At 43.5% G+C, this 20,946-nt stretch overlaps 1 protein-coding gene across 1 annotated transcript in view; it reads right to left on the bottom strand.

The window, feature by feature from the left end:
* GFRA1 (GDNF family receptor alpha 1) overlaps nt 1–20,252 on the bottom strand; it is a 273,358-nt gene extending 253,106 nt beyond the window's left edge. Inside the window, exon 1 of the mRNA XM_073595826.1 lies at nt 19,973–20,252. Coding sequence (XP_073451927.1) covers nt 19,973–20,012 — 40 coding nt within the window. The 5' untranslated portion in view covers nt 20,013–20,252. The remainder of the gene's footprint in view (nt 1–19,972) is intronic.
* Nucleotides 20,253–20,946: the final 694 nt, after the last annotated feature.

Below are 20,946 nucleotides of genomic sequence, written 5' to 3'. Positions count from 1 at the left end.
ATTGCACATTTACATCAGTCCCTGTCCTCAAGGAGCTTTATCTAACATCTCTGTCTCACATACACTATATTGTCAAAAGTATTGGGACACCTGCCTTTGCACACACATGAACTTTAATGGCATCCCAGTCTTAGTCCGTAGGGTTGAATATTGAGTTGGCCCACCCTTTGCAGCTATAACAGCTTCAACTCTTCTGGGAAGGCTGTTCACAAGGTTTAGGAGTGTGTCTATGGGAATGTTTGATCATTCTTCCAGAAGTGCATTTGTGAGGTTAGGCACTGATGTTGGACTAGAAGGTCTGACTCGCAGTCTCCGCTCTAATTCATCCCAAAGATGTTTTATTGGTTTGACATCAGGCCAGTCAAGTTCCTCCACCCCAAACTCGCTCATCCATGTCTTTATAGACCTTACTTTGTGCATACCTCCCAACATTTTGAGATGGGAATGAGGGACACATACTAGCAAACATATGTATGCATAGGACACGCCCCCTGCCACACCCCCTTAAAGGATAATTAACCCCAAAAAAGTTGATCAAATCCACAAGGACTTTTTATCCACTACTATTCCTTTCTACTGGCTTTTTACAAATTTACAAATGCTGCAAATTTAGAATTTGGATGGAAGGATTAGCACCGAGAAACACTTTTTGAAAGATAAAAAGTGCATTTTATATACAACTATATAGATCAGACCAAAATGAGGGACAAATGAGGAAGAAAGAGGGATATTGCTCCAAATCAGGGACAGTCCCTCGAAATCAGGGACATTTGGGAGCTATGCTTTGTGCACTGGTGCGCAGTCATGTTGGAACAGGAAAGTCCCATCCCCAAACTGTTCCCACAAAGTTGGGAGCATGAAAATGTCCAAAATGTCTTGGTATGCTGACACCTTAAGAGTTCCCTTCACTAGAACTAAGGGGCCAAGCCCAACCCCTGAAAAACAACCCCACCCCATAATCCCCCCTCCACCAAATGATTTGGACCAGTGCACAAAGCAATGTCTATAAACACATGAGTGAGTTTGGGGTGGAAGAACTTGACTGGCCTGCACAGAGTCCTGACCTCAACCTGTTAGAACACCTTTGGGATGAATGAGTGCCGAGACTGCGAGCCAGGCCTTCCCGACTAACATCAGTGTCTGACCTCACAAATACACTTCTGGAAGAATGGTCAAACACTCCCATAGACACACTCCTAAACCTTGTGGACAGCCTTCCCAGAAGAGTTGAAGCTGTTATAGCTGCAAAGGGTGGGCCAACGCAATATTGAACCCTACGGACTAAGACTGGGATGCCATTAAAGTTCATGTGGGTGTAAAGGCAGGCGTCCCAATACTTTTGGTAATATAGTGTACATAGTAGACCAATTTAAACAGGAGCCAAATAACACCAGCATGTCTTTGGAGTATGGAGGAAAACCATAGTACCCATTAAAAACCCACACAAGCACTGGGAGATAATGCAAACTACATGAAAATATTGTCCTAGCTGTAATCGGAAGGACCCCAGTGCTGTAAGCACTTTATATAGATTTGGGGAGAATTTATATTCATTGATGCGGCCTGTTGCAATTATGTGTTCTTTTTTGGCGTCTATAAGGGCCTGTTCACATGGGCAAGCAGGGGCGGTAAAAGCAGACTGTTGAGCCCTAGTTTCCCATCCCCTGATCGCCCACCTGAACAAGTAGATGCCACCACTCAGAATTGTAGATATGCCATGGCCAGGATGCTTTGTGGCTAAAATTAAAGGGCATGTATCATTTAGTGGGTGAAGGTGACCCATTCAAGTGGATGGGGCCAGGCCGGAACCCTCCTGCAATCGCACGCAATCGATGCAGTTGTTGTGCGGTGGGACAGCAACCTGTCAAACGCCCTCTGATAAGCGATCTGAACAAGTCTGAATAAGTCCTTATAGTCTGTGCCATAGACTCCAGACTTTTTGAAGAATTTGGAAGCCCATGATTTCTTTTTGTATTATTTTAAAAACAGCAACAGCATGTATATTGTATTTAGAAAGCTGAAATCAGTAGCAACACATTGTTGGTAAATATCTGTTATTAGCCAAAACACAATTTTCAGATTCAGGTTGTTAAGGAAAATGAAATGTTTGGAACAATCCGGCTCCCTTTACATCGAGCGTCAGGATCAATACGTAAGATGAAACACAAAGACACATTCAAATGGTTTTTCTTTTCTCCTTTTCTCTTTTATTTATCATTCATTACTATGTGCCAAGTATTGTGCTAACACAAAGAGGAAACTATTCAACAGCAATGCGTTATTTTCATTTTTTGTTTTGTTTTTAACTAGGGATCGACCGATATTGTTTTTTCAGTGGAGATATGATACCGATATTTCAGCCACCAGTCACGCTGATAGCCAATATTGCGTGCCGATATTTTGTACATTTAAAAAAAAAATGGAGGGATCGGATCTCATCCCAAACCCCTCCTCTGCACTCGAAAGTATTCAAAACGTCAAGATCAACTTTTTTTATACTTTATATTTTTTTTAAAACTGGCGCCTTTAAATTGCCATTAATCCGGAAGTGATGTCATGACATCGCTTCCAGGTTACCAGATCAGAGACGAACGAAGCATTGGCTTTGTTCAGGTCTTCGGCCAGCTGGCGGACGTGCCGGCTAGTTGCTCGGGCCTCCCGGTGGGGCGGGAGAACCTGGGCGAGTGGCCAAAGGCGGCGGGAGGGGGGCGTCTTCTCCCACTGCTTGTAATAACAGCCGAGCCGCTGTTGAGCCGCATTGGTTGTTATTACAATAAAGCCAACCGTCCGCTTTAACCACTTGCCAAACGCTGCAAGCCGGCACAATGGCAGCGGTGGGCAAATGGGCGTGCCAGTACATCCCCTTTAATTGGCGGGGCTAGCGGGCACGCGCACCCGCCGCATACAGCGTGACCGTGCTCTCGGGACCGGCGGACTCAGAGGTGATCAAATACCACCAAAAGAAAGCTCTATTTGTGGGGAAAAAAGGACGTCAATTTTGTTTGTGTGACCACGCAATTGTCAGTTAAAGCGACGCAGTGCCAAATCACCAAAAGTGCTCTGGTCAGGAAGGGGGCTGAAGCAGTTAAAGAACGGTACCGGGTGTGGCTGCAGGCATCACCCCGGTAAAACCCCTTGAAGCAATATACCCGGTAATATTGGGTATGTTTGTGACCGATACTTCAAAAAAGTGAATATCGGCCGCCGATAATCGGTCTCACCGATAATCGGCCGGTCCCTAGTTTTAACCTATTGTGGCTTCCAAACAAAGCCAGGAAAGTATAAAAATTCACAAATACAACCCAACTTGCCATGTCAATAAAAAACATCTATGAGACAATGAGGGTTATTTACTAAACCTGGAGAGTGCAAAATCTGGTGCAGCTCTGCGTAGAAACCAATCAGCTTCCAGGTTTTATTGTCAAAGCCTAATTGAACAAAATGAAGTTAGAAGCTGATTGGCTGCCATGCACAGCTGCAACAGATTCTGAGTGCTCCAGTTTTAGTAAATCTCCCCCATAGACTTTAAAGCTGAGCTTCGGTCCAACAGTAAAATAAATACCGCCTGCTTACAATGAAGGGGCATGCAGCATGATGATGAGGTCATGTCCTCTCTCCTCCTGTAAACAAGTTTACAGTGTTAGACTGACAGCGCTGGAAAAGCCTGGAAGCGCTGGAAATAGTCTAGTTGGCTCAGAGTGCTACCACTCCCGACCCCTCCCCCCCCCGGGCCAAAGTTGGACCTTGTGGGGCCCGGGTCACATCAGGTTGGGGGGGGGGGACCCCTCATAAACAGAGTAAAGCCTCATACACACGATCGGATTGTTCGCCAACAAAACCGTGGAATTTTATCCGAAGGTCGTTGGCCCAAACTTGTCTTGCATACACACAGCCGCACAAATGTAGGCCAACAATTACGAACGTAGTGACGTACTACGTTGTTTTCAGCTCTTTAGCGCCACCCTTTGGGCTCCTTCTGCTAATTTTGTGTTAGTAGAATTTTGGTGAGTGTTGATTCGCACTTTTCATTTCGCGCTTTTCATTTTGTTTCTGACCGGCCGTTTGTCAACCAGCCATGATTGTGGAATCGGAGGAGATAACGTGTTATTTATTATTGGCCTTGGAGTAATTGCTTTGACATTATATTTTTTGGTTGAATAATAATGATTTGATTTGGTATATTTTCTATATTTTTGGATGCATAGAATGCACTTTTTGGTTAAGTTCTATTGGCAGATAGCATGTCTAATTTTATTTGTTTTCTTTTTTTAATGCACAATAAAAATATTGTGGAGAATAATACTTGGCTATGTGTTTTACTTCAAATGACATTTTGGGAGTAGGCAGTTACATTTAAAAAAATACAATGTAAAATTAACAAGGGACACCAACATAGTTGTATCTTTGATCTTAAAAACTACGGGATAATGGTGTTGTGGTAACTTGCCCAAATAAAAAAAAAAAAGCATAATAATATTATTCTTGATATCACTAGAAAAAAAAAAAGCCTTTGAAAATTAGTTTGCAATAACTCCATCAGTATCACCAGCAAAGCAGCTTCATTATTATCCCATTAAAGAAGAAGAGAATTGTGCGCTGAATTTTTAGATTTCATAATTTGCCGCGTTATGAATGTTAATTCTCCATTACGAACGCTAGTTTACAAGACCGACCGCTTCCGGCTCATCCTTGCTTCCGAGCATGCGTGTTTGTACTTTGGACTTTTGTCTGATGGACTTGTGTACACACGATCGGAAAGTCCGACAACAGACATTTGTCCACGGAAAATTTTAAAACCTGTGATACAACATTTGTCCGTGGAAAATCCGACAACACTTGTCCGATGGAGCGTACACACGGTCGGATTTTCCGCCAACAGCCTGTCATCACACATTTCCCGTCGGAAAGTCTGATCATGGGTGCGCGGCTTAAGTTTACATTCTCAATGACAGTCACACATTTTCAAAAATTCATGACACAAGGTCCTTCTGAGGTCACATGTGCACAAACACACACACACACACACACACACATACATACACATACATACACACACGCAGTCATAGGCCACCTTCCTTAAAGTGGCTGTAAAGTTGGAAAGGTTTTTTTTCTTCAGGCATTCTATGCATGAAGATAAAAAGCCTTCTGTGTGCAACAGCCTCCCTAATACTTACCAGAGTCCCATCTCAATCCAGCGATGTTGAACAAGAGACTCAGCTGTCCCAGACTCTCCCTCCTCATTGGCTGAGACAGCAACAAAGCGCCATTGGCTCCCGCTGCTGTCAATCAAAGTCAGTGAGCCAATGAGGAAAGAGAGGGGGTAAGGCTGAGCCGCAGCTTCGTGTCTGAATGAAGACGCGGAGCTGCGGCTCAGATCAGGTGCCCCCATAGCAAGCTGCTTGTTGTAGGGGCAATAAGGAGGGAGGGGCCAGGAGCGCTGGTGAGGGACCCAAGAAGAGGAGGATCGGGGCTGCTCTGTGCAAAACCAACTTTACAGGGCAGGTAAGTATAACATGTTTGTTATTTTTAAACAAAAAAATAGAGACTTTAGTATCACTTTAGGAGCATAAGGCTGTTTTCACACCTGTGCATTTTGAATCGCGGACAGAATCGCTAGGATCCTTCCCTCCATTTCAAAACACTCTTGCTAAAATGACAAATTGCACAACGCAAATTTCAGATGCCGTTCATTTTAATGGTGCCTAAAAACAAGGTGTGGTTCTGCCACGTCTGACGCGCGATAAATCTCTCTGCAGTCGCAGCAAACTGCATCGTGTGAAGCTTGTCGCCCGAACAAGGATCAGGAGCTTGTTTCGGATGACAAGCTTCGCGCGTTGCGGTTTGTTGCAATTGCAGCGCGGTTCTTCCCGCGACAACCGTGGCAGAACCGCACTGTATTTTTAGCTGCCATTAAAATAAATGGCTTCTGAAATTCGCATTGTGAGATTTGTCACTTTGGCAGAGCGTTTTGATTAAAAACACCCAGGTGCGAATGTATTCTGAGCGCTCTGTGAAATAACAAAATTTGTTTTTTAAAAACGATACAATATACCGATTCAGAGTAAAACCTTTTACAGAGGATATAAGGCAAACTATTATTATTATTAATCATAATAATAATATTGTTATTCCCAACATACATTTAGTAAAGTACTGTACAGGATATTTTATTATTATAACATTTATATTATCATTATTTTTTATTATTTTATATAATAATTTTTTAATAATATTTTTGTATAAAGGGGGCCCCTCTTCTGTCAGGGGGCCCGGGGCAATTGACCCTTTTGCCCCCTTATAAATCCAGCACTGCTCCCCCCACAGTCTGAATACAGATTTAGGCTTCATGCACGCTGGATGTTTTGCCATCTCTACTAGACGCTTTTCCTCCTGGCAGCAGTGTTTCAGCAGGAAAAAAAACACTCACATTTAATCGCTCAAGCAGTGAAGACATGTGAGTGATCGGCCCTGGACGCAGACTGCTTGCTGCCTGTGATTGCTGCATGAGCCCCAGACACAGTCCCCAAAGCCTATGATGGGAAGGCACTCTCCTGCTCCCTCCCCTTCTCCAAACTAAAAGACTGGCTGGAGACTGCACTGTCCACTGTTAACTCTTTCACGTGAAGACTGGAAGTTTGGGGAGGCAGCACTGAGAGAACAGGAGCCAGCAGCATTGAACTTTGTAAACTGCAAGTGAAAAAGTGAAACAGCGTACTGGGGAATGTTTATTTATTTCTTTTTTAAAATTTTTTAAAAATGCCGACAGTTTAATACTACTTTAAGGATTTTCATTATGAACATTTTCAGCAAAGAGCTTAGCAAAGGCAGTCCTGAGTTTCTATAGTCACAGGTTCACTTTGAAAGGAAAGCTTCCAGCAGCATTACATTATCCCTGATACTATAAGTGCCGGGGAATGGATCTGTATGATGAATGGGGATAACCAGGCCTTTAAAGGAAAGCTTCCAGCAGCATTGCATTATCCCTGAGGCTCCATGTACACTGGAGCTCATAAACAGCCATTTTTTGGAGTTTGGGCATTTTTTTTAACAGCCCATAAACTCCCCTCTATGTTATCCTATGTGTCCGTGCACGCATGGACTTTTTTGAACATTTATCAGCAGTGGAGTTTATGGGCTGTTTTCTGAACGCCATAAAATCGCATTCAGGAGTCGTTTTTCTGACCACAAAATAACGCCAAACGCTCATAAATGTCAATAAACGCTCAAAAACATGGCTCACCAGTGTTTTTTTTAATGTTTTTGATCCATTGAAAAAAAAAAAATGCTAACGTGGATAAAATGCTAAAAAATGTTGAAAGACTCACTGCAAAGCTACTGGCGTTTTTATAACGTTATTTTAACGTCCAGTGTGCATGGAGCCTTAAGGAACTGAATTTAAACACTCCACATATAGGAAAATAATAGATCTAATCAGAAGTATGCTATAGGTTCCCTAGACAGATCCATCGCTGAGTCCGCACAATGCCTGACCTGTGTACTACGCACCTCTGCGATTTTCCCTGGCTGTGGATGGCAGAGGCTGTAGCGCCCTCTAGCTGAAGGATCAGAAACACCTTTTATACATGTGCCACCTGGATTAGATAGAACAACTCTGTAATCTGTACAATCTAATAATAATACAAACTCTGCAAATTATACAAGAGAAGGGGCATATATTTGTCATCACAAAATAGCCGATATTAGCAATAAAAAATATTAAAAGGGTTGATAATATGTCAGATAGGAATTCAATGTCTTAGGGGTTATTCTGGCGCTCCATACTATCAGTTCTGGGACAAGGTCACCCAGTGCCCAGGGCAAAGATGGCAAACTTCCCAGCCTTGTAACAGAAGGAAGGCGCCCCCCACCCCCTATCCCTACAGTGAATCATTGCGCTCAAGGCAGCTGCCCCTCCCGCCCACTCCTTGTCACGGCCCCGGGCCCTGCATACTATAACCATCATTTTAGTTCTGGTTTTATTATTTTTTGTTGAGTCTTAATATTTATGATGGCAAAACTGCAGCTGAGCTAAACCTATTGATCATAAATACTTTGTTTCAGGGGTCACTATCATCAAAATATTGTATTCTGGTAGCGTATGAGGCCAATACATTATATATATATATATATATATATATAGATATATATACTGTATAGATATATATACTGTATAGACATACATACATACACACACATATATATATATATTTATTTATATATTTATATATTTTATTCAGCATATTTAATTATTATGATATTTAAATATTTTATTATATTTTTTTTTTTCGCGTGCCTTTATATTTTTCCCTACATTTACATGCAGGCCAACCTGTCCGGAAAAAATGACAATTACAGGGGTTGGGACAAACTATTGTTCTCATCTTCCTCCAAATCCCCCAAATTCCTTTTTTTCGCTGCTGTGACCTGACTTCCTGTTAGAGGGTGGCTACGTTCGTTCCCCATGGCCCCACTCTATGTAGGAACATGTCTGAGATGGACGAGGCACTATGGGATTTGTAGTGTGCATAAAGCAATGCACATGGCCAAAACTGCTTGTTCCAAACAAATGAAAGTGAGTGGGAAAAGGAAAGGTTTGAGGGCTCACTGAGATTGTTACAAGGAGGAAAAAATAAGAATAGATTATAGGGCCATTAGGTAATGGATGTGTATGGATTATTATTAGAGTATAAGGATATTGTTTAATGGTACTTTAAAGTCTACCTAAAACTTTGAATCTACAGGGTGACAACGCTGAAGGAATTTCACTGCAGAAGGAGCAGCGTTGTCACCTTGCTGAAAAAGGTTGAAAATCACTGGATCTACTGGCAGAATCTACAGTAATAAGGACACAAATCATAAATTGCAATGACTGGCGCCTGTCCTGGATCGGGATTCCTACATTTTAGATTTGGTAAATAATCCATCATTTTGATCCTTCCCTCCAGCACTCCTCAGTCCAATGCTGAACACGCAGCGCCTGGCCTGACCGACTTCCTCACATAAAAAGATAAATGTGCCTTCTAGGATAACTATTAAACCGTACACTGAGAAGATGAATATTTATCAGGTAATTTCGGTTCAGATTCTGCCCATTGGGAATGTTCTCTGCGTCCTGATTATAATATCATTCCCTCAGATTCCCTATGGACTTTCCACATACATCCCCCTCCTCATCCAGAGATCTGGGGGGACCCGGCCATGTTCAGGGATTGTGTGATCCTCTGCAGATCCATCCAATTTACCGGCACATACATAGGAGAGGAATACTGTGATTTGATGGACAAGGTCAGTTTTGTCCAATTGACCATTTCATGTGATTCTCTCATCTCTACCAGAAATTTGTACAGAGTTCAGGAATCAGTCAGGCCTTTTTGTGTGAGGACAGGAGCTTAATTCAAATAAAGTCAGGTAATATCTGTAACTTATTAGGTCCGGTGACCCCTGTCATCTGTCCATTTCTGCAAAGAGGTCAGTATGCCAAAATCTCTTCATCTATCACCCCCTTTATATCAGAGGTTTGTTCACCTGTCACCCCCTGTATGTTAGAGGATGGTTCACCTGTCACCCCCTGTATGTCAGAGGATCATTCACCTGTCACCCCCTGTATGTCAGAGGATGGTTCACCTGTAACCCTCTGTATGTCAGAGGATCATTCACCTGTCACCCCCTGTATGTTAGAGGATCATTCACCTGTCACCACCTGTATGTCAGAGGATGTTCACCTGTCACCCCCTGTATGTTAGAGGATGTTCACCTGTCACCACCTGTATGTCAGAGGATGTTCACCTGTCACCCCCTGTATGTTAGAGGATGTTCACCTGTCACCCCCTGTATGTTAGAGGATGGTTCACCTGTAACCCCCTGTATGTCAGAGGATCATTCACCTGTCACCCCCTGTATGTTAGAGGATCATTCACCTGTCACCCCCTGTATGTTAGAGGATGTTCACCTGTCACCCCCTGTATGTTAGAGGATGTTCACCTGTCACCCCCTGTATGTTAGAGGATCATTCACCTGTCACCCCCTGTATGTCAGAGGATCATTCACCTGTCACCCCCTGTATGTTAGAGGATGTTCACCTGTCACCCCCTGTATGTTAGAGGACGGTTCATCTGTAACCCCCTTTATGTTAGAGGATGGTTCACCTGTCACCCCCTGTATGTCAGAGGATGGTTCACCTGTAACCCCCTGTATGTCAGAGGACGGTTCATCTGTAACCCCCTGTATGTCAGAGGGCCGTTCACTTGTCACCCTCCGTATGTTAGAGGATGGTTCACCTGTCCAGCCCTGTATGTTAGAGCAGTGGTCATCAACCCTATCCTCAGGGCCCACTATCAGGTCAGGTTTTATGTATTACCTAGTAGATGATAGGCTCAGCAATGGCATGCAATGCCAAGCTGCTGCTAACAAAGCAAACAGAATATTGGAATGTATTAAAAAGGATCAACTCCAGAGATAAAACGATAATTCTCCCGCTCTACAAGACTCCGGTCCGGCCGCACCTGGAGTATGCTGTCCAGTTCTGGGCACCAGTCCTCAGGAAGGATGTACTGGAAATGGAGCGAGTACAAAGAAGGGCAACAAAGCTAATAAAGGGTCTGGAGGATATTAGTTATGAGGAAAGGTTGCGAGTACTGAACTTATTCTCTCTGGAGAAGAGACGCTTGAGAGGGGATATGATTTCAATTTACAAATACCGTACTGATAACCCCACAATAGAAATAAAACTTTTTCACAGAAGAGAGTTTAACAAGACTCGTGGCCACTCATTAAAATTAGAAGAAAAGAGGTTTAACCTTAAACTACGTGGAGGGTTCTTTACTGTAAGAGCGGCAAGGATGTGGAATTCCCTTCCACAGGTGGTGGTCTCAGCGGGGGGCATCGATAGCTTCAAGAAACTATTAGATAAGCACCTGAATGACCACAACATACAGGGATATACAATGTAATACTGACATATAATCACACACATAGGTTGGACTTGATGGACTTGTGTCTTTTTTCAACCTCACCTACTATGTAACTATGTAACCTTGGGGAGATGAAGACTAGAATACTGCAATCATTGAGCAGCAAATGATATCACCTGTGATGTATTTCAGTTATCTTGCAAACCTGGCCTGTTAGTGGGCCCTGAGGACAGGATTGATGACCACTGTGTCAGAGGATGGTTCACCTGTTACCCCCTGTATGTCAGAGGATGGTTCACCTGTTACCCCCTGTATGTCAGAGGATTGTTCACCTGTCACCCCCTGTATGTCAGAGGATGGTTCACCTGTCACCCCCTGTATGTCAGAGGATGGTTCACCTGTCACCCCCTGTATGTCAGAGGATTGTTCACCTGTTACCCCCTGTATGTCAGAGGATTGTTCACCTGTCACCCCCTGTATGTCAGAGGATGGTTCACCTGTCACCCCCTGTATGTCAGAGGATGGTTCACCTGTCACCCCCTGTTTTGACTCAAGTCCTGTGTGGATGGACTAACTAAAGCTGCCTGCTTTCAGGAGTGGATGACTTGCATTTGAGATATTTTTTAGATCCTTCACAGGTACCTCTGACCTCTTCCCGACCTCCTACACCACTTTAGGCTGCATTTGTCTTACCCTTGAATAGGGATAAAAGCAGTGCTAATACAGACACATGCCATGCACACAGGCCCATGCGCTGTCCTCTGTCCATCCCAGGCATTTCATATACCGGGCATTGCTATGGCTTATAGTGACCCCTGGTGATCACTGGCTGTATTACAGCAGAATGTTATTGTCAAGGAAATCTCAAAAGGAAGATGTGTGTATCCACACTTCAGAGTAAGAGCTCATAAGGCTTAAAAACCCACAAAGTCCATAGAAATTCAACAATTAGCAGGTCATGTCATTTGGGTCTACCACGTCCTGTAACATATACTGTAGCTGTATAAAGCTTACAGCCAAAGGGCACCTAACTAGTAAGATTTAATAGTATAAAACTGTATCAGTTAGCATAAACAGTAATAAAAGTTGCTGCAAATATGATGCAATGCTTTCAACATGGTGAAAGTAATGTTATGGTTTGATGGTGATTGGTAAGTGTGGCACAGCCCTCCCTGCCTGCAAACACCTTGGGGTGGTGTCTACTGAGCCAAAGGCAAAAAAAAACAAAAAAAACACCATATAATTTATCATAGTGTCTAAAATAAGAACTGTCTGTTCTTACTGCTCTAGACTGTTTCCCCACAAAACCATCAATCATACCCCTAATAATTCCTCTGAGGAGTGATGGACCAAGGGTTAGGAAGAGGAGGAGGCCACCTTGGGTGCTTCAGCAGGAGGGGGCCTTACCTGAAACCCCTCATGACTGTGTCCCCATATCGCTTCTAAGGAAAGACTTTGTGATTTTGGGTACTTGAGTCAATATGTGTTGGTCACACTTGGTCCAAAACAAGCCAAACAACTTTTAGGGGTTGGAAGTCATCAGACCAAAGTGGAAATTTCAAATTGTGCTGGTGATATAGTGTGGTCTTCTTCCACACAGGAAACTTACAGCCCCTCGCCTCCTATTCTTTCTTCACTTGTAGCTTTTCCCTGAGAGAATACAGAATTCTTTTGCTGCCCTCCATACTGAGAGCTGGATAATCCTCTTCAGAACTCATCTATAGCCCAGCAGCTCTTCCATTGAGTGCTACCTAACACTGTGCAGTGTGGCTGTATAATAATTCTACCCTCTGTGCCTGTCTCCAAGCACCTACATCCCCTTCCACAGTCACCAAATGGGTGGAGTATAAGATAAGGGAAGCATAAGGGGGGTGTGCAGGACATGAAATTCTCTGCAGGTCCTAAAGGTGATTGTGCAGCTGCAGGAAAGTGCACAATGCAAAGTTACACTCTGTCAGTATGTATTGTACACTGTGAAAGCTCTACATACTGACTCCTCAATGAACACTGCATTCCACCATACTGTCACAGTAATACCCCATCCTCTGACCACTCATTACTGACTCCAACAACAGTGTAATACTCGAAGCTGATTCCAGTATACCCCAGTCATTTCACCAACTATGGTACTGGTATCCGGTGCTACAGCACTCCCCCAGTAATGTACCATGACTACATACCAACTACATCAATACCCTAGAACCCAGCTTTAATTGTACCCCAGTACTGCTCACCAACTATGGGGTTGGTATTCAGCACTTAACATGTATTCCAGAACATCCCCAATAATGTTTTATTACTACCAATAATACTCTATAAACTGGTTCCAGTAGACCCCAGTATCATTCACCAACTACTGTAATGGTGCAGTATTACTGATAATTCCTTCTAAACTGGTTCCAGAGACCCCAGTACCATTCGCTGACTATGGTATATAGCACTTAACATGTATTCTGGAACATCCCCAGTAATGCTCCCTTACTACCAATAAGACCCTCTTAACTGGTTCCAGTAGACCCCTAGTATCATTCACCAGCTACTGTATTCAGCACTTAACGTGTATTCCAGAACTTCCCCAGTAATGCTCCATTACCAATAATACCCTCTAAACTGGTTCCAGTAGACCCCCAGTATCATTCTCCAACTACTGTATTGCGCACTTAACATGTATTCCAGAACGTCCCCAGTAATGCTCCATTATTACCGATAATACCCTATATACAGGTTCCAATAATACCATCGTACAAATCATCAACTATGCTATTCAACAATGCACTTGCACTTAGCATTTATTTCAGAACATCTTCAGAAATGCTCCAGTACTACCAATGATACCCTATAAACTGGTTCCAGTAGACCCCCAGTATCATTCACCAACTACTGTATTGAGCACTTAACATATGTATTCTGGAACATCCCCAGTAATGCTCTATTGCTACCAATAATACCCTATATGCGGGTTCCAGTAATTCCATAGTACAATTCATCAACTAATGTATTCAACAATGCATTTGCACTTAGCATGTATTTCAGAACATCTTCAGAAATGCTCCATTACTACCAATAATAACCTATAAACTGATTCCAGTAGACCCCCAGTATCATTTACCAACTAGTGTATTCAGCACGTAACATGTATTCATCAACTATGGTATTCAACAATGCACTTGCACTTAGCATGTATTTCAGAACATCTCCATAAATGCTCCATTACTAACAATAACACCCTATAAAGTGTACCCCAGTACAATTCAACAAATATGGTATTCAGCAGTGCACTTAGCTTGCATTTCAGAACATCCCCAGTAGTGCTCCAGTACTACCGATCATACCCTATAAACTGGTTCTAGTAATACCCCAGCACCCTTGACCACCACTGCTTGGGTTGCTGTTTTGGGGCCAGTGCCTCTTGCTGCAAGGCTGTTACATTTTTGGGCAATAAGGCAAGTATTTTTGGGGGGTCAATTTGTTAAAGTGCTAAGGATTTATTTTAAGTTGTAGTTTAAGTCAGGTAAAGATCTAAGGGTTAAGTTTAGGCCTGAATTGTGAATTGGGTGCAAATGTTTTGGTGGTGGGATTAGGTGGTGTTATTGTCAGGGATAAGTGATACTGGGGGGTGTAGATAGGAATACATGGAAATTCATGCTTTTCACTGTAATGTATTACCATATACACAGCTGCAGACACTATATACTGAGCCTGGGCCCCTCCCAGACTCTGACCCCCAGGCGGTAACATTATACTAGCTAGCACTATACACTAACATTACATACCCGTCATCACTCTGTATACATTGTATTCCGGCTCTGCATCCATTCACTGCATTCCCATGCATGTATCATATCCAGTTTCTTCTATTTGCTTTACTAGCCCGTTAATGTAGATGTAAACCCAATAATAAAATCTCATAGAAACTTTAACATGTTAATGTCATTTCAAAAATCATATTCAAAGCTTTCTTTAAAATATTGAGCCATAAAAGTCCTTGTTCAGGCACTTTCTGTTAAAGGATGACAATGCTCTGTCACTATCTCCCAGTTGTGACCTTGCCGCTGGGGAAGTGGCTCAAAAAAGGCTGCGGGAGATCTGCAGCAGTGAGATGGGAAAAGGATGAAAAAAGTGCAAAAAAGCATTTTAGTAATAAAAAATGTTTATAATAAAAAATGTGAATATATATAAAAATAAAAATAAATGTGTTTATGATAAACAACGCACTCATTTAGCAAGGTTTACATCTACTTTAATCTTGAGGGTTCATTGTATCCAGGTGCTTTGATTCACCCAGGGATCTGCTGTATCCATTCTGTTTACACAGCAGTTATCATTTATCCACTTCCAGGCTCTGTGTACAGGATGCTTCAGAAGTAGATCTCAATACATCTCAGTGTACCCTATGACACAGCAACTCTTCACCGTTCACATGTCTGCATGTAAGAGGCCATTAGGGAAGGTGAACGGGTCCACTGAGTTTTTTTTTTTTTACTTTTGACTTTATTTTCTGTTTAAAAATATGGCACATTGTAGCTGCTTGCATTTTCAAGGGCATTATGATGCTGGACGCTGGTACTAGTGGAGATATATATATAGATATATATCTATATATATAGATATATATCTATATATATATATAGATATATATATATATAGATATAGATATATACACACCGTATATCCTTCCTGGAATCCATCCTGATCTCATACATAAAACCCCAAATTTCGTTCTCATCTATTCCATAGCAGTGCTGCGTATCCTCAGAATATGAATACATAATATCCAGCGGCAATTCTGCTTTGTTCTGTAGAAGGAATAGTGTGTTTCAGGTCTATAATGCGGTCTATTTGTGGAGAGTTTGCCAAGTCTACAAGTGGTTTATCAAGAGATACTCTGCATCCAATAACTACATACACTGATATCCTATGTCCTGATCACTATACAGTATATACATACAGTACATTGTATGCACCATCCACAGTCTATACTGATAGAGTGTACAACATCAGTCAGCATACGGTGCTAATCTATACATAGTCAGTATATACTGTATACTCCTTACACTCTCAATACAGTCAGTATATATACTCCTTACACCCTCTCTGTATAGTCAGTATATACACTCCTTACATTCTCTATACAGGCAGTATATACACTCTTTACAGTCTTTATACAAACAGTATATACAGTCCTTATATTCTCTTTACAGGCAGTATATACACTCCTTACACTCTCTATGCAGACAGTATATACACTCATTATACTCCCTATACAGTCAGTGTATATACTTCTTTCGCTCTCTCTGTATAGTCAGCCTATACAATTCTTACACTCTCTATGAAGTCAATATATACTCTCTGTACACTTCCTATGCTGTGATGTGATACATTGTAACATATTCAGTCACCTATTACTCTGCTGTCCCCTTATCCTTGCATAGGATGAGTAGAATTACTCTCTCACCCCATTTCTGAATCTACTGTATAATGATAAATATTCAGTTACTCAATACAACGTTATATTCTATCTTTCTTATGATTTTATATTATAACTATACCCATGGGCACTATTTATAGTGATACATTGTATTTACATTTAGCCCCTTTATACAGCATTGTGTTGTATATATCAAACTATATACATTGATGTAATATATATATGACCGGCCACTCTACATAGTGACAGACTGCATCTATATTCAGTCACTATATACTTACTATGTACAATGTTATATAGTATATGTTTCTTTACATAGATTTTATGCAGAGATACATCGTATCCATGATCAGTTTCCTCTCTACAGAAACATGTTCTCTATATGTAGTGTATCCTTCATACAGATCACTATGAGATCCCCCATCTCCATCCAACCACAATGTACAAAGTCTTTTCTCTGTCCTGTTTGTCCCCTGACTCTGTACAACACTACATCCTATGCAACTCCATCCAACCACAATGTTTAAAGTACTTTCTTTGTTCTGCCAGTTCCCTGACTTTGTACAATACTACATCCTATGCATCTCCATCCAACCACAATGTACAAAGTCCTTTCTCTGTCACTCCTATCCCCTGATTTTGTACAACACATCCTATGGATATCCATCCACCCACAATGTGCAAAGTATTTTTTCTGTCCTGCTTGTCCCCTGACTCTGTACAAAGCTACATCCTATGCAGCTCTATCCAACCACAATTTACAAAGTCCTTTCTTTGTCTTGCCAGTTCCCTGACTTTGTACAATGCTACATCCTATGGATCTCCATCCAACCACAATGCACAAAGTCTTTTCTCTGTCTTGCCTGTCCCCTGAGTTTGTACAGTGCTACATCCTATGCTACTCCATCCATACACAATGTACAAAGTCCTTTCTCTGTCACTGCCATCTCCTGATTTTGAACAACACTACATCCTATGCATCTCCATCCAACCCCAATGTCCAAAGTCCCTTCTCTGTCCTGCTTGTCCCCTGACTCTAAACAATGCTACATCCTATAAATCTCTATCTAACCCCAGCTATATCCTGTATACAGATACTCTTCACAATGAGTCCCATTTAGGGTTGACAAAATATCTGTTTCCAGGGACTTAATTATACAACTACTCCTTGTGTCTGTATCCAGAGACTTTATCTGCTGATTCATTAGATCTACAGTATATCAACAGCTTTATACATTGATACATTGTATGTGTCTTGATACTTTATACACTATAAAACTGGGTCTGTATCCAGAGAGTTAGCTATGTTTACAAATTTAGAGACTTTATTTTATTCACTAATACATTGTGTCTGTATCCAGAGACTTTATTATTATTAATATTTTATACAATGGATCTATATCTAGAAATGTTATACATAGTAGGCTATATATCCTACTACTTTGTGTGCTGATACCCTTGATCAATGTCAATGTCCTAATACAATGTACTATAATACATTGTATGTCTATCCTGAGACCACCAATACCTTGTATTTGTATCCAGAGATTATACATTATGTAAACTGTATTCATATCAAGGCACTAATACATTGTATCTGTATCAGGAGACTTTGTACATTGGATCTATACCCAGAGACATTGTATATGTATGCAGAGGCTTTATATATTGATACATTGTATCTGTATTTATATAATGAATAATAATCTATCAAGAGACTTTATATATTGTATCTGTATTTGGATATTTTGTATATTGATATTGTATCTTAGACTTTATACATTGTGTCTGTATCCAGAGACTTTATACATTGTGTCCAGCAGTCCTGGGTCCTCTCGGTATGGAAAGTGTTTATGTACACACAGCCCAGTAATGGAGGGACTGGTACCAGTCTGGTGCCCTGGCACAGCTCTATAGTGATACACTCAGCAGATGACAGTACATACAGCACTCACACACAGCCTGCCCCTTGCACAGTGTATATCCCCTTCTATAGAGATGTACAGTGATATGTGGTGTATACACAGATATCCTCCCTGGTACATTCACCCAGCCTGTCCCTGGCACTGTGTAGAACAGGGTTACATTGTATCAGTGGCAGTCTGCTCTCTCCTGGCACTGTACCCCTACCCTTCCTCTCTTTTCTCCCTGGCACAGTCTGTATTACTGCCAGACATCTCTACATATAAGGTGTATTGATGCCAAGGGTCGCTGCCAGTCTTTATGGTATTGGTACCAGTCCTCCCTCCCCTGACACATGGTGGGTACTGAAACCTTTCTTTTCTCCTCTCTGTGCCACAGACTTCTCTAGATAGGGATGTATAACGTGTATTGGTGCCAAGTCTGTATGGTACTGATCCTCCCTGCCCTGGCACATGGGGGGTACTGCTATAAGTCCTCTCTCCCCTGGCACAGTCTGTATGGAACCAGTGCTGGTCCTCTCTCCCCTGGCACAGTCTGTATGGAACCAGTACTGGTCCCCTCTCAGTTTGTATGGAACCAGTACTGTCCTCTCTCCCATGGCACAGTCAGTATGGTGCCAGTATTGGCCCCCTCTCCCCTGGCACAGTCTGTATAGTCCTAGTACTGGCCCCCTCTACCCTAGCAAAAGTCAGTATAGTCCTAGTACTGGTTCCCTTCTCCCCTGGCACAGTCTGTATGGTATCAGTACTAGTCCCCTCTTCCCTGACAGTCTGTATGGCCCCAGTACTGGTCTTCTCTCCCCTGGTACAGTATGTATGGTACCAGTACCAGTACCCTCTCCCCTGGCACAGTCGGTATGGCACCAGTACTAGTCCCCTTTCCCCTGGCACAGTCTGTATGGTCCCAGAACTGGTCCCCTCTCCCCTGGCATATAGTCTGTATGGTACCAGTACTGGTTCCCTTCTCCCCGGCACAGTCGGTATGGTCCCATTACCAGTCCCCCTCCCCTGGCACAGTCTGTATGGTTCCAGTACCAGTCTCCTCTCCCCTGGCACAGTCTGTATTGTCCCAGTACCGGTCCTGTCTCCCCTGACACAGTCTGTATGGTATACCAGTACCGGTCCCCCTCCCCCTCCCCTGGCACAGTCTGTATGGTACCAGTACCGGTCCCCTCTCCCCTGGCACAGTCTGTATGGTACCAGTACCGGTCCCCTCTCCCCTGGCACAGTCTGTATTGTCCCAGTACCGGTCCTGTCTCCCCTGGCACAGTCTGTATGGTACCAGTACCGGTCTCCTCTCCCCTGGCACAGTCTGTATAGTACCAGTACCGGTCCCCTCTCCCCTGGCACAGTCTGTATTGTCCCAGTACCGGTCCTGTCTCCCCTGGCACAGTCCGTATTGTCCCAGTACCGGTCCTGTCTCCCCTGGCACAGTCTGTATGGTACCAGTACCGGTCCCCTCTCCCCTGGCACAGTCTTCATGGTCCCAGTACCGGTCCCCTCTCCCCTGGCACAGTCTTTATGGTCCCAGTACCGGTCCTCTCTCCCCTGGCACAGTCTGTATGGTACCAGTACCGGTCCCCTCTCCCCTGGAACAATCTGTATGGTCCCAGTACTGGTTCCCTCTCATTGGCACAGTTTCTATGGTCCCGGTGGAGTTGTCCTCTCCCTGGCACATGGTGGGTACCAGTCCCCCCTCCCCAGGTACTCACCCATGAGAGGCAGCAGAAAGTAGAGGGTGGCATAGAACATGGTTACAGCTCAGCTGGTCGGTGTTGGTAATAATATTCCCGGGTGACAACATCCACATCCATCCAGAGATCGGGCACATCCAGGGGACACAGCTCCAGATCTGTACTCCACACGGGGCAATTATCCACAACAATCCAGGGGGAGATAATCCAACACTCCGCTCCGACCGACCGACCTCCTCCGATCCCGGCCAGGTACACTGTGCGAGCTGAGCACCCAGTCCCGGAGTCCGGAGAGTGCGGGAGGGGCGGGGCCGGGGGCGGGGCAAGTGCAGGGGAGAGGGGGGAGGGGTGAAGACTGGCATCAGGAGGGTGAGAAGGGTGGCAGAGGGGGGTACAGACTGGCATCAGAAAGGGGCATAGGGGGTACAGGGTAAAATCAGAAGGGGGCAGAGAGGGGTACAGACTGGCATCAGAAGCGAGCAGAGAAGGGTACAGACTGGCATCAGAAAGGGGCAGAGGGGGTAAAGGCTAAAATCAGAAGGGGGCAGAGAGGGGTACAGACTGGCATTAGAAGGGGCAGAGGGGGTACAGACTGGCATCAGAAGCGAGCAGAGAGAGGTAGAGACTGGCATCAGAAGGGGACAGAGAGGGGTACAGACATGCAATAGAAGGGGGGCAGAGAGGGGTACAGGTTGGCATCAGAAGGGACAGAGAGGGGTACAGATTGGCACGAGAAGGGGGCAGAGAGGGGTACAGATTGGCATCAGAAGGGGGCAGAGGGGGGTACAGACTGGCATCAGAAGGGAGGAGAGAGGGGTACAGATTGGCATCAGAAGGGGGCAGAGAGGGGTACCGACAAGCCATAGAAGGGGGCAGAGAGGGGTACAGATTGGCATCAGAAGGGACAGAGAGGAATACAGACTGGCATCAGAGGGGCAAAGAGGGGTACAGATTGGCACCAGAAGGGGGCAGAGAGGGGTACAGATTGGCAT

The sequence above is a fragment of the Aquarana catesbeiana genome, linkage group LG08 (genome assembly GCF_042186555.1).
Source record: "Aquarana catesbeiana isolate 2022-GZ linkage group LG08, ASM4218655v1, whole genome shotgun sequence".
In the NCBI taxonomy this organism is placed as follows: Eukaryota; Metazoa; Chordata; class Amphibia; order Anura; family Ranidae; genus Aquarana; species Aquarana catesbeiana.
This window is presented reverse-complemented; position numbering and strand designations above follow the sequence as displayed.